The sequence below is a fragment of the Musca autumnalis genome, unplaced genomic scaffold, assembly GCF_047663935.1.
Source record: "Musca autumnalis isolate F117 unplaced genomic scaffold, ASM4766393v1 scaffold_1, whole genome shotgun sequence".
NCBI classification, from domain to species: domain Eukaryota; kingdom Metazoa; phylum Arthropoda; class Insecta; order Diptera; family Muscidae; genus Musca; species Musca autumnalis.
Window position 1 is genome coordinate 232,019,787 of NW_027411644.1, and position 14,703 is coordinate 232,034,489.

The following is a 14,703-nucleotide window of genomic DNA, read 5'->3' on the forward strand; positions in this document are numbered from 1 at the left end:
AGCTTATGCCCTCGCTGATATACTTCCAAAGTATTATAGCTGCCGTGACATAAGCATAAGTTTGGTAGCGGATTTGTTGGTGGTCGGAGGTTAAAGTATCTTGTCTCCAACTTCGCCCCAGTGAAGTAAATACTTGCTACAATTCGGATAAAAGCTAATTTTTTCAACATTTTATTTGAGCTCATGCTTCCACCGAAGACAAGGACGAGCAGACAGGATATATAGCACTTAGAAGAAAAAGATGGCCGTTGTCCTGCCCACGACATTAAAATTATTCTAGGCGATTTTAATGCCAAAATTGGACAGGCCCAACATTCAGGAAATTCAGTTTCCACAGTGAAACGTCTGACAATGAAATGTTGCTGATAGACTTCGTAGCGGCAAAAAAACGTGGTAGTAATGCACCAAACGTACGTACCCAATAAGACGTAGCAAATGAAGTAAGAACAAACACAATACGGAAGTTGGGCATCGGTAAGCTGCAATCACAACAGATAGCCACAGCATATTCAACTCAACTGCCCCAGGCATCCTGTTACAGTTCTCAGGGCAGATTCTAACAGGTTTGACTATTTTTCCATCGCGTTACATTTATATTCGGGGACCAAACTAGCGCCGCATAGCTTACCACAGGTCATTGACAATTCGTGTTATATGCAATCAAAAAGGTTTATTCATCTGCACCCGAAGTGCTGCCGGCTAGGGACTTGAGGACCTAGTTACTACATCTTAGTTTTTCGCAGATAGCTGCGGCATTCGTGAGCGACGTGAACATTCTGTCGAATGTGACCCCTAGAATTTTGGGGTAGTTTGTGGTCGGAATTCTGCAACCATCGACTATGCCATTCAACTCTGTTCCCACCTCTGCCGTCCATGTGGTGAACAGAGTGACCGTAGATTTATTGCCAGATATTTGCATATTCCTCGAGTGGAAAAAGGTGGTAAGATCAGTCAAATATGGGTTCAGCCTTTCGCAAATTACATCAGGGAAGTTACCTGATGTCAAGATCGTACAATCATCCGCATACTTTACGACCTCAATGCCGCCTGGGGCGGGCTACTGGAGAGGAAGAGGTTAAACCGTTCCGGAAATATCACCCACCTTGGAAAACTCCCTATTTCACTGTAAGAGGATTGGACTTGTTGTTCAGAATTCCACGTACGACTGGTGTCCACACATATAATTGATTATCCAAAGTTTCAAACTTTGCCGGAGGGTTGTCTGCTCGATGCCCTTAAACAGCGTGGAGTGTTTGACAGTATCAAAGTTTTTTGATAAGTCAAGTACCACCATCACTGCTCTATTACACGGCTTGCTCTGGTTGAGTCATCGACTACTATGTGTACAATCTCACGGAAGCGGGTTCTCTCGTACCGGATTGACCCGGAACAACACAACATCCGTTTTCCGACCAGCGGCTGCCACTTCAGTGTACACATGTTTGTATTTCTGTCGTTTTTCTAGAACCAATAGTAACGCGTAGCGCACGAGAGATGTATCGGGAAAAAGGAGAGGGGAGTAACGATTTTCCCGCAGGTGAAAGAGAGAAATGGAAAAATGGGTGTTAGAAAAAAGCCAGAGAGGTGTCCGAAAATCTTACCAAAGAGTGAAACACCAAACTGATGTCTTTGCTAAAGGCACATCCTCCTGTAGAGATCAACAAGGTTATTTGGTAACAGATACCGATAGTGTGCTCTGGAAATGGAACCGCATTTTTCTTAATTGTCCAGATCCGATTCCAAAAGATGGTATTGAGTCTATACCGCTCGATAGTAATAAAACGGCCGGAGGATAATATGGCAGCCGAAATGCGGCATATAAGGCTACTCTACAGCGCATAGGGTACGAAAGAGTTATGAGCAAAAAAGGAGAGAGTAGAAAGTTTTTTTCCGCAAGAAAAATATAGAAAGGGAAAAGCGGGAGTCCGAAAATTCTACCAAAGAGTGAAACATCAAACTGATGGTTTTTGTACATCCTACTGTAGAGACGAGAAAGGTAACATAAATAAATAGTGTGCTCAGGATATGGCAAAAGCATTTTTTCCAAACTGATTCTATCCAATACTGGCGAAGACGACGATGTTACGAATTCCAGAAGATTGGTGAACATCTTTTTTAACCTCTGCAATCACAAAATTGCAACCCATTCGGAGGAAAAATTGGACTAATACGAGGTCTGATCAAAAAATTAAATTAAACGATTTTTTTTCAAAAGGTATTCATTTATTCGTCAATAACTATCTAGTCCCCTTCAAAGTAATCCCCCTCATATACAAAATACTTCTAAATCGCGCTTTTTGGTATAGTCAACTGCTTCTGTTTCGGCTTTTATCTTATCTCCCCAACCGTAGCAAAACGATTTCCTTTCATCGGTGTCTTCAGTTTTGGGAAGAGGAAAAAGTCGGCGGAGGCCAAGTCCGGTGGATACGGTAGTTGAGCATCGATGTGTGAGCTGGTGCGTTATCATGATGGAAAATCCATTATTCGGTTTTCCACAATTCTGTCCGTTTCTGACGAATTGCTTCGCGCAAATGGCGCATAACTTCAAAGCAGTATTCACTTTTGACCGTACGACCCATTGGCAAGAATTCATGATGCACCAGACTATTGCAGTCGAAGAATATACTGAGCAAAATCTTTCCATTTCACCGAACTTGACATACTTTTTTCCGTCTTGGCTCTTCTAACCACTTCCATTTTGATGATTGGGATTTGCTCTCAATGTCATAGCCATACACCCAGTTATTACCTTTTCGAAGTAACCTGGATCGTCGCTGACGATGTTCAACAGCTCCAGAGCGATATCCATGCTACGTTATTTTTGCTCAAAATGTATCACTTTTTTAATCGAAAAGTACAACAATACTATACTAACCTTTTAATCTGTCAAAAACAAACTGACTATCCAAAACGGCTGGTATTAACAAAATACAGGAGGTACTTTTTTCAACAGCCGTTTTTTGACAAATCACGCGTGATTCGTGTCACGTGTTCATGTTATTCATGTTTATTGATGTTTGACTTTTTATCATGGAAAAGCTTACGCCTCTACAATGTTTACAAATCGATGAGCTTCGAGCCTAATTTTGTTCAGCGATGAGGCACATTTCTGCCTTTACAGGTATGTAAACAATCAAAATTGCCACATTTGGGAAGAAGAGCAACTTAAAGAGATTTAAGAGCTGCTACTTCATCCAGAAAATGATGCCAGATAGGACTTCATCGTCAATGGCGACCGTTATTGCACCGTGACAACCGACTATTTGATGTCTGAAATTGAAACTCGTAATCTCGGCGACATTTGGTTTCAACAAAAGGGCGCCACTTCCCACACATCGCATCAATCAATGGATTTATTGAAAGAACACGTTTTGGACCAGTCGATTGGCCACCGTCTCATATCACTCCGTTAGACTTTTTCCTGTGAGAATATGTAAAGTCGAAATTGTATGCGGATAAAGCCGCTTCGATTCCGGTCTTGGGGGAAAACATCAGACGTGCTATACGCCAGCTACCAGTCGAAAAACTTGACCGTCTGAGACGTAGCCTCGGCCTTTATTTGTTAGACATATTCTGCAAAAAATAAATGTGTCCCCATTCAATTTGATATTTCTGTTTTTTTTTTTTCTTTTAAGAAAGTAGGAGCCTCTAAATGGATAACCCTTTATAACAGACATGCGTAACAACATAACAGAAAAAAAGAAAATCGAATATATGTACGAAACTCACAAAATTTAAAATCCCGATTATTTTTTATCAGACCTCGTATATTGAAAATCGTTTTAGCGACGAGCCGTCAACTTGTCGCGTTATATAAGTGTTATACCAAAACGTGGACCTACGCACCTACAAAAGATTTGAATAATATTGTATCCACCTACTTCAATCCGTTTAAACTGACAGTGGAACATGGCTACATCGATGTAGAATTTCACGTGGGATCTAAAATGATTATTTCGAGGAGTTACAAAGTTTTTTTTTTCCTTTATTAAGCTATGTAATACAAAGGTAGCTTAACTAATACTACAACTAGTCTCTAATAAGTAAAGTGACTAACTAGTAGTTCATGTAGTGCAAATATTAAAAGAAAGAATTATTTAACTTAGTAATAGTGATTAAGTTAGATAATGTTCATATGTAGTTAGTAATTCAATTAAATCGGGTAAGCAAATCATATGGCTTATATCGGCGAAGTCTTCTCCGAGGATTCGATGTATGTAGTAGTTTCAAAGCTTCCGTATTATCATGGTCTTGAAGTCGTGTGTAGTATTTTTCGGTATAGAGACGTGTTTCTTCCTTAACTGTATTGATTTTTAAGTCGCGGTGCAAGTCGCTATTGCGAACATACCAAGGTGCCTTCACAGAATTTCGTAGAACTTTGTTTTGAAACGTTGGATTTTTTGCAGATGATGGTCTTTTGCGCAGCCCCAGAGCTGAATACCATATAGCCAGACCGGCTTTAAAGCTTGTTTGTATATCATTAATTTATTGTCGATTAAGAGAACTGAATTTCTTCCCAACAACCAACTTAAACTGCGGTATTTCATGTCCAATTCCTCTCTTTTTTTGTTTATGTGCTCTTTCCTGGTGAGTTTTGAGTCTAAAGTTATTCCTAAATATTTAGCAAAGGATTCGTATGGTACCTCATTCATATTTATATACAATGGTTTGTGTTGTGTCTGCCTTGTCGAAAAGTCGACATGAACAGACTTATTACTATTTAGTTTCAAGCCCCACTTAACGGTCCATTGAACCACATTATTTAGCGCAGATTGCAGTCTGTTCGTTGATTCGGTGGAATTTCGTCCAATTGACATTAGAACCGTGTCATCAGCGAAAGTTCCAATAAAGCAATTTTCGTGTAAAGGCATATCGTGGGTATATATAAGATAGAGCATTGGTCTCAAAATGCTGCCTTGTGGAACTCCAGATTTTATGGGATATAATTCCGAATATTCGTTGTCGTATCGGACTCTGAAGAACCTTTCATCCAGGTATGATGATAAAATGTCGGCGTACTTTTGAGGAAGTAATGTTTTTAGTTTGTTTATAAGTTCACTATGCCATACCCCATCGAAAGCTTGTGAGATGTCAAGGAACACTGCGGTACATATCTGCTTGTTTTCAAATGCATTTTCTATTGTTTGAGTAACCCTGTGTACTTGCTCAATGGTTGAGTGTTTTTTCCTGAATCCAAATTGGTGATCAGGGATGATACGCTTTGATGCCACTATATTTTCAAGGCGTTTGCAAAGTAATTTTTCAAATAACTTTCCAATTATAGGCAGTAACGATATCGGGCGGTATGATTTTACTGCGTCAGGGTCTTTTCCAGGTTTGTGCAACATTATTACCTCAGCTACTTTCCAGTAACTGGGAACATATTTAAGTCTTAAGACAGCATTAATTATAGTGTTCAATTTTGCAATGCCATGGTAGGGTAGGTGTTGAAGAACATCACCTCTAATTAAATCAAACCCAGGGGACTTTTTACAATCGAGGTTTTTCACTACGTCACAGATTTCTTTGAAAGAAACTTTTTCGAATTCTGAGTCGTTATTAGATTCTTGTATATTGATGATTTCCCTTTCTTCAGTACAAGTTACAGCGTCGCTTGAGACGCTAGAAAATATTTCTCGTAAATATTCTGCAAAAGTTTTAGCTTTTTCCGCACTACTCTTTGCCCATTGGCCATTTTCTTGTAAAATAGGCGCCTTCTGAGGAACCGGTTTGTTCTTTAGCTTTGTTGCTTTCCATAAGGAATAGTTGGTTTTACTATCGTAGGTAATATTAATATAATAATAATGTTCCACAAACATTCCAGAAGGAGCAAGTGAGACTTATCTTACGATTCATATTAGCTCAATGACATGGCTCTAACTGTTTATCACCGAGTCGGAACGGCGTGTCTTACGACACCACTTGTAGAGAAGTTTTACATGGCTGAAATACCCAGGAAATGTCACCAACATTACACTGAGAGATATTTAGCTACCGTTAAAACTTGGATGTTGGCTGACCTGGGAATTGGAGCGCAAACCTTCTGAGTGCATGGCGGGTGCATACCATTGCACCACCGTGGCAAAGTTAATAAACCCTCTATTATGTGAGGAAGGTGCAACAAATTGTAGAAATACGTGGTAATCTGATAATACCGAATCGCTCGCTAGTTCATGTTATGAAGAGGTTCATGGTAAAAACTTATTTAAAATTGAAACAAATTATTTGAATCCGTTCAAAAAATAAGGAGACGATTTTAAGCTGAAGAGAACGGAAACATCACTAAACTTTGTGTCAGCTAAAGTAGTACAGAAAAACGAGGCTCTTAAACCCAAATAAGGGTTAATTTTATGTAACTATGTAAAATTGCCCCCCTTTGAACCGAATCATTTCCACTAATAACAAGTGCATCTATATAGTTAGGTTAAGCAAGCTCTTCTTTTATAGTCACCTAACAACACACCCCGTTGTTATGCTATAACGGCAATTACAATTATGGATATGTGGCACTCCTTCCTCACGACAGTTCTAAGCGAGAAATCCATACTAATTACTTTATTTCGAAAGCTATTAAATTTGATTTAAATTAAAATTACCCAATGAAGAGACAAAAAGAAAAAAATCTAGACAATGACAACAACAACGCAGAAGAATAACAAAAAAATAATATTACAACAAAGGCAGAAGAAGGAGCAAAAAGAAATTCAACCATAACTTGGCTTTTATGAATGCAGTTTATGCCAACATTACTCTTCTTGGCCATCAAATAACGTTTTTAATTTCCTTTTCAGCAAGCGGCTAGAGACCAAGCAATTACGAAGCGAAAAAAAATTAAACCATTGTAGATTTTTCATTTAACTTTAATGCAACATTATAAGTGGCATATTAAATTTTAATACTGCGGCAGTTAGTTTACGTTCATTTTCGTTTGTTTTAACAGCTTTCTGATACGACGACATGGCTTTGTCTGTATAAGGGGTTTCAGGTCGTGTAAGTCTCCGTGTTCTTACTCATTCCTTTTCGGGTCTTCTCTTTCCTTTGTAGAACGTGTTCTTTTATTTGCTCATCTTATTTTTAGCATTTTATTTGTTTTTAAATTAATGGAAATTAGCAAAGGAAAGAAACGAAGCAAACAAGAAAGAGGTAAAGCCATAGAATGGTAAACATAAAAAAGAGTTCAAATCCCCAACAACAACACCCCACGAAATTCAACACCATTCTTTGTCATCAACATAACGACGACTATAGTCCTAGCAAAAGAAAAAGGAAGCTAAAAACCAAGAAATGATAAAACAAAAAAACTATGCATAAAAACAAGAGCAAGACGACCACCAACAACTTTTATTAAAAACTTACCATAGAACAATAGTTAGCATCAGTTTCCCACTGAGCCTTCCTGCGTTTATGATATGAACGGCGCCAGGGATGACGCCAAACCTGCAATGAACAAAAAACAAAGAAGAGAGATGAGTAATGCAAACAAAACACAAAAAAAAGAAAAGAAACCAACAGCTAAAAATGAAGTAAACTAAAAGCAATTAAATACAGCGTTTTTAGCCGTTGCTTGCCTGCAACAGTAGTAGTATATACAACTACTACTCCTACTGTTGTTGCTGCCGCGTTGGTGTATGGCATATCCGTTTCCTGTAGACATTTAACTTGTGTAGGTGGCAATGGGTGTGCATGTAAAATTTTAAATTATAAGGTTTTGCATTCGCGTTTAATAAACATTTATTCACATTCTTAAATTACAAATTGCGCTAAAAGTTGTGTTTGTTTTTTTTTTTGTATGACGCCACATTCAAAAAGTGGGGGAGAAAATGGTTTCAATCAAATCACTAAATATAAGTTTAAATACTTAAATTAACCAGCAATTTAATTAAATAGTGGGAAAGATAATTTGCCGTAGGGGAAATAATTGCAGTGCTTTTAGTTTTCATGGAAACATTAATATATTTAATGTGTCGAAGATTGTAGGATGTGTATTGAGGTCAGTCATTAATTAAATTAACTTTATTGTTCAATGGTCATTTACACTATTGTCAATTGTAATGTACACTATTGTCAATGGTCATCGAACCTATAGTCAACTGTCATTGACTATGCATAGTCAACAGTCAATGAAACTATAGTCAATTGTCATTGGCTTTACAGTCATGAGTAGTCAAAAGTCATTGACTCTATAGTCAATGGTCATTGACTCTATAGTCTATTGTCATTGACTTTTTAGTCAACGGTCATTGACTCTATATCCAATTGTCATTGACTCTATAGTCAATGTTCATTGACTCTATAGTCAATGTTCATTGACTCTATAGTCAATGTTCATTGACTCTATAGTCAATGTTCATTGACTCTATAGTCAATGTTCATTGACTCTATAGTCAATGTTCATTGACTCTATAGTCAATGTTCATTGACTCTATAGTCAATGTTCATTGACTCTATAGTCAATGTTCATTGACTCTATAGTCAATGTTCATTGACTCTGTAGTCAATGTTTATTGATTCTATAGTCAATGACCATTGACAATTGAGAATAGAGAAATCTATATGAAATCTATAGCCAATTGTTATTGATTCTATAGTCAACGGTCATTGACTATATTCAATGGTCCCTAACTCTATAGTCAAACGTCATTGACTCTAAAGTCATGACTCCAGAGTCAACGGTTAATGAAACTATAGTCAATTGTCATTGGCTTTATAGTCAAAATTCATTGACTCTGTAGTTAATTTTCATTGACTCTATATTTAATGTTCATTAACCATATAGTTAATGTCTCTCTATACTAATTGACTCTATAGTCAATGTTCATTGATAATATAGTCATTGACTCTATAGACAATGTTTAGTTACTCCATAGTCAATAATGTCCATAGACTCCACAGTCATTTTAGAGCCCATGGCTATTGACTAAAGAGCTAATAACAACTGACCATAGAGTCAATGAACATTGACTAAAAAGTCAATGACTACTGACTAAACAGTCAATGACTATAGACTATTGACTCAATAGTCAATGGTCAGTGACTCTATTGTCAATGGTCATTGATTCTATAGTCAATGGTCATTGACTCTATAGTCAATGGTCATTGACTCTATAGTCAATTGTTATTGACTCTATAGTCAATGGTTATTGACTCTATAGTTCAATGGTCATTGACTCTATCGTCAATGGTCCATAGTCAATGGTCGTTGACTCCATAGTTAATGGTCGGTGACTCCATAGTTAATGGTTATTGACTCCATGGTCAATGGTCATTGACCCCACAGTCAATGGTCATTGACTCCATAGTCAATGGTCACCGACTCTATAGTCAATGGTCACCGACTCTATAGTCAATGGTCACCGACTCTATAGTCAATGGTCATTGACTCTATAGTCAATGGTCATTGACTCTATAGTCAATGGTCATTGACTCTATAGTCAATGGTCATTGACTCTATAGTCAATGGTCATTGACTCTATAGTCAATGGTCATTGACTCTATAGTCAATGGTCATTGACTCTATAGTCAATGGTCATTGACTCTATAGTCAATGGTCATTGACTCTATAGTCAATGGTCATTGACTCTATAGTCAATGGTCATTGACTCTATAGTCAATGGTCATTGACTCTATAGTCAATGGTCATTGACTCTATAGTCAATGGTCATTGACTCTATAGTCAATGGTCATTGACTCTATAGTCAATGGTCATTGACTCTATAGTCAATGGTCATTGACTCTATAGTCAATGGTCATTGACTCTATAGTCAATGGTCATTGACTCTATAGTCAGTGGTCATTAACTCGATAGTCAATGGTCATTAACTCGATAGTCAATGGTCATTAACTCGATAGTCAATGGTCATTGATTCTATAGTCAATGGTCATTGACTCTATAGTCAATGGTCATTGACTCTATAGTCAATGGTCATTAACTCTATAGTCAATGGTCATTGACTCTATTGTCAATGGTCATTGACTCTTTAGTCAATGGTCATTGACTCTTTAGTCAATGGTCATTGACTCTTTAGTCAATGGTCATTGACTCTTTAGTCAATGGTCATTGACTCTTTAGTCAATGGTCATTGACTCTATAGTCAATAATGGTCATTGTCTCTATAGTCAATGGTCATGGACTCTATAGTCAAGGGTCATTGACTCTATAGTCAAGGGTCATTGACTCTATAGTCAAAGGTCATTGACTCTATAATTAATGGTATAGTAACTTCCAATTGATTCTCAGGGCATGGGGCCATAGCCAATCGTCGTTGACTCCATAGTCAAAGCTTCATGTATCATCAGCGTAACCATGCCAAGTTGCGTTGTGTTAACTACCGACAATAAAAAACCCTCACTCTCGAATTCTTTTGAAATTGCAGATAATAAATAACGCCAGTGTCGTAACTGCATTGCATTGTAATGCAAAATAATCTGCAAGTAAAATGCTGCTTTTGTCAAATTAAATTTTAAAATATGAAAAGGAAGAAAAAATGTATTTAGCCACACAAAAATTGCATTGTATAAATAAACGTAAGATTACTCGTAACTACTTTCCCTCTCTCTCTCTCTCGTGGTCTTCTCCATCATTTCCATGACAATGACGGCTAATATCCCCCATAAAGAAATTCAACCACTGTCATGCTTCATTCTGTAAGCACTGAAACATACTATCCTGCAATAAAATGCAAATATTTTCTTTGGCCAAAATCCGGAATTTTTAAGGCTAACAATAGAAGAATAAAGTCCCATAGAAGAGCCATAGCTACTTGCGGGTCGTTTGCCATAGATATGAATGCTTAAAATTATTTTACCTAACCGACAACGAAAAATAAAAGAATATTCGTTTCTGCGTGTATTTTCTGTGTGTGTGTGTGTTTGTGTGTAATTGGTGGTATGCGGTGTGATGCAACGACGTCGAAATATTCTTCCCTTATTCTTTTCATTGACCAAAAAATAAAGGACGAAGAAAAATATTTGCAATCAACAAAACAAACCCTGGCATCGTTGGTGAATAAAACTCTTTCTTTACCTTGTCCTTGCTTTGTATACAATTTCTTATGCTAAGTATGCACTATATGCAGCGATGGTGTAGCACCTGATTTTCCTCTGGTTGTGCTGCTGCTGATGTTACTGTTAACTTGGCTTTTTGTTGCAACATTTTTATTTGTGGTCTTGCAAAAAGCCATCCAACAAAACATCCATAGCTTTTCCATTTGCGGCAAGGAAGTTGCATGTCGTACAAAAATATCTAGAATAGCATAACCACAGGCCAGGATGCAATAGGATGAAAAGCTGCTTCCGAAGTTTTGTTTCTCCTTCTTCTTGTTGTTATTGTTGGTTTGCCTTGGTGCCTAACAAAATACTATGAAAACTACGTTACAGCAAGTGTGTGTGTAATGACCGAAAGAATTACACAACGGACAGAAATTGAGCTTCTTTTTAACATTTTCTATAGCTCGGCAAACAAATATTAAATTGCTTAAAAAATATTAAGTGAAAGAAACCCCACGAACTACAACAAGAACAACGCCATCAACAAAACAGCGGTAGGTAGGATGTAGGTTTTTTTTACCTAACAACCGGAAGGAAATGCTAGATGAATTACTGCAGAGATGGCAAACCTTAAAGTAATTGTAGCTTGTCTTACATATTTCCTTGGGTATAGGTACAATAAGGAAGAGTCATGTGAATAGGGAATGCAACGTAAGGATTCGCAACACCGAATATAATCTTGCTGAAAAACTTTGGGGTTATTGTAAACTAATAAATGAATTGAAACCCCCTGGACGACAAAATATAGTTTTGCTTCTCTTGAGTTTTTTCCAGTATTTGTGTTAAAGATACTGTCCGTGATAAGCCAAGCGTCATACTTTCAATGCTACCTACTGAAATTGGTTCCGCTTTATAATTGTCACCGCTCATAAAAGCTTCGCCAAAATATCGTTTGCCAAATATTCTCAAATATTTTGGTTATTAAAATCAGCAAAATCCATACTTGGATACCAGTGACCTCCACCAAGGAATCCATGGTATGATCAGGAGTGTCGAGCTGCTACCGAAGAGAAAAATGTGGCATATAGGGCTACTTTACAATCCGTAGCAACGCGTAGGGCACGAGAGAGATATCGGGAGAAAAGGAGAGAGGAGAAACGTCTTTTCCGCAGGAAAAAGAGGGAGATGGAAAAGCGGGAGTGTGAACAAATCGAGATGTACAGGAACCAGAATGAAGTCCGAAAATTCTACCAAAGAGTCAAGCATCAAACTGATGGCTTTGGTACAGGTAGAGACCAGCACGGTAATTTGGTAACTGATACAGATAGTGTGCTCAGGATTTGGAAAGAACATTTTTCAAAACTGTTGGTATCCAATAGCAGAGAAGACGACGAAGATACCACAGACCCAATCCCAGAAGATGGTATTGAATGTATACCGCCCAGCCAAGATGAGGTAAAGACAGCAATAAATCGGCTGAAGAATAATAAGGCAGCAGGAGTCGATGGCGTACCAGCCGAGCTGTTCAAAATCGGTGGCGACACGCTGATAAGGTGTATTCATCAGCTAGTTAGCACCATCTGGCAGGAAGAATGAGTACCCGACGACTGGAACCTGAGTATACTTTGCCCAGTCCACAAGAAAGGAGATAAGACTGTATGCTCTAACTATAGGGGCATAAGTCTACTCCCGATTGCCTACAAGATGGTGTCAGAGATATTGTGCGAACGACTAAAGTCTATGGTCAACGAGATAATTGGGCCATACCAATGCGGCTTTAGACCTGGCAAGTCCACCATTGACCAGATATTTACCCTGCTGCAAATCCTGGAGAAGACCCAAGAGATGCAGATCGACACCTACCACATTTTTGCCGATTATATAGCAGCCTTCGACAGCCCGCTGCGTTCAAAGGTATTCCAAGCCATGTCTGAATTTGGTATCCCCGCAAAGCTCATCCGGCTTTATAAAATGACTTTAACTGACTGAGTTAAAATAGGAAAGAACCTCTCCGAAGAGTTTTGTACCAAAAGAGGTTTCAGACAAGGAGACAGCCTTTCGTGTGATCTCTTCAACATCCTGCTGGAAAAGGTTATACTAGAGGCAAACGTCAAAAGAAGTGACACAATCTACACCAATAGCCATATGTTACTTGCTTATGCTGATGATATAGACATCATGGCACGATCAGTAAAAGAAGTAACTGATGCCTTTATGAAGGTCGAAGGAGAATCTGCTAGAGTGGGTCTGGCGGTAAACGGTGAGAAGACCAAATTGATGGTGTCGACGCGCGTCTACTGAGCTCGGAACAACTGTGGAAGTTGGTTCCTATAATTTTGAGGTAGTAAAAGACTTCGTCTACCTCGGCACCTCCGTAAGCACAACAAACGACATCAGTTGTGAAATAAAAAGAAGGATTGTGTTGGCCAACAGATGCTACTTTGGTTTAAGTAAGCAGTTTAAAAACAAAGCCACATCTCGTCAAACAACTCTACAAAACACTGATACTACCCGTGCTGATGTATGGCTTCGAAGCCTGGGTACTTGCGCAAGCAGACATGGCAGTGCGTGGTGTGTTTGTGAGCAAAATTCTTCGAAAGATCTACGGACCAATCTGCGTTGACGGTGAATATCGACGTCGCATGAACCACGAGCTATGTATGTCTGCTATACAAAGACATAAATATAGTTAAACGTATCGAGATACAGCGATTGCGTTGGCTAGGACATATCATAAGAATGGGCGAAAATGAACCCGCTAATAAGGCGTATAAATACGAACCGCTTGGCGGGCCAAGGAATAGATGGCGCAAACAAGTGGATGAAGAGATGGCAAGGCGAGGTATTCCAGAAAGCGAAGCAATAGACAGAGAGAAATGGAGATCTATTCTTAGTTCGGTCTATGGAACAAATGTTCTGTAATGACCAGCTAAGTAAGTAAGTATCTCACCAATATGGCTGAAATTTTGGCCTCGTTGGGGCTATAACACTTTCCACCTGAAATTTGTCTTTATATAGCCCCCATAGAACGGTACCTCCCGGTTTCCGGGTTTTTTAAAGGTTGTGGCCGCAATATCCCAACGAAATTGCTGAAATTGTGTGTTTAGTCTTCGTTGGTGGAATAAAAGTTTCCACCATGAATTTGTGGGGATAGGTATTCATAAAGCCCCCATAGAACCTCTCTCACAGTGCATAGAAAACCTCCACACAGAAAATTTTCAGTATAAATTAATTCTCTTCCAAGGAATACGACTTAAAGTAGATGAAGAGCTTAGTAGTTATTAGTTGTTCATATTTAATTCAATACAGTTGGTGGTGGAGATCCATTTAATGGAAGAAGAAAGATTTCCTTTACATTGATGCAAAGTTGGTTGGCGTAGGTGGTCAAACAAGGGAGATATCACAAAAGTCGGTGATCATCCCATTGTTGCATGTTTTTGTAAGCACGCTACAGATCGAAATTTTGAGGGTTTCCACAGAGGAAACCTCCTATTGCTTTTGGACATGCTCGGATAATATTCAGGGGTCGGAATGGGTAAGATACGTAAGTGGAGAAAATTCAACGATTTATTCTTATGCGAATATCTCCGCTTCTTCCAGGGTATTCCAATAGGAAATGTAGGTTAAACAAGTATCAGTCGTCTTTGCCGACAGATATATACCCTCAGTCAATGTGAATTGAAACTTTCATCTTCGGACAGATTGAATGTATTTAGA

General features: G+C 38.4%; 1 protein-coding gene across 4 annotated transcripts in view; it reads right to left on the reverse strand.

The window, feature by feature from the left end:
• LOC141389204 (uncharacterized) overlaps positions 1-14,703 on the reverse strand; it is a 642,359-nt gene that overhangs the window by 32,326 nt on the left and 595,330 nt on the right. For all 4 annotated transcript variants that reach the window (XM_073960367.1, XM_073960370.1, XM_073960368.1 and 1 more), the window contains one exon: positions 7,357-7,437. In XM_073960367.1, the coding sequence (XP_073816468.1) occupies positions 7,357-7,437 (81 nt within the window). The remainder of the gene's footprint in view (positions 1-7,356; positions 7,438-14,703) is intronic.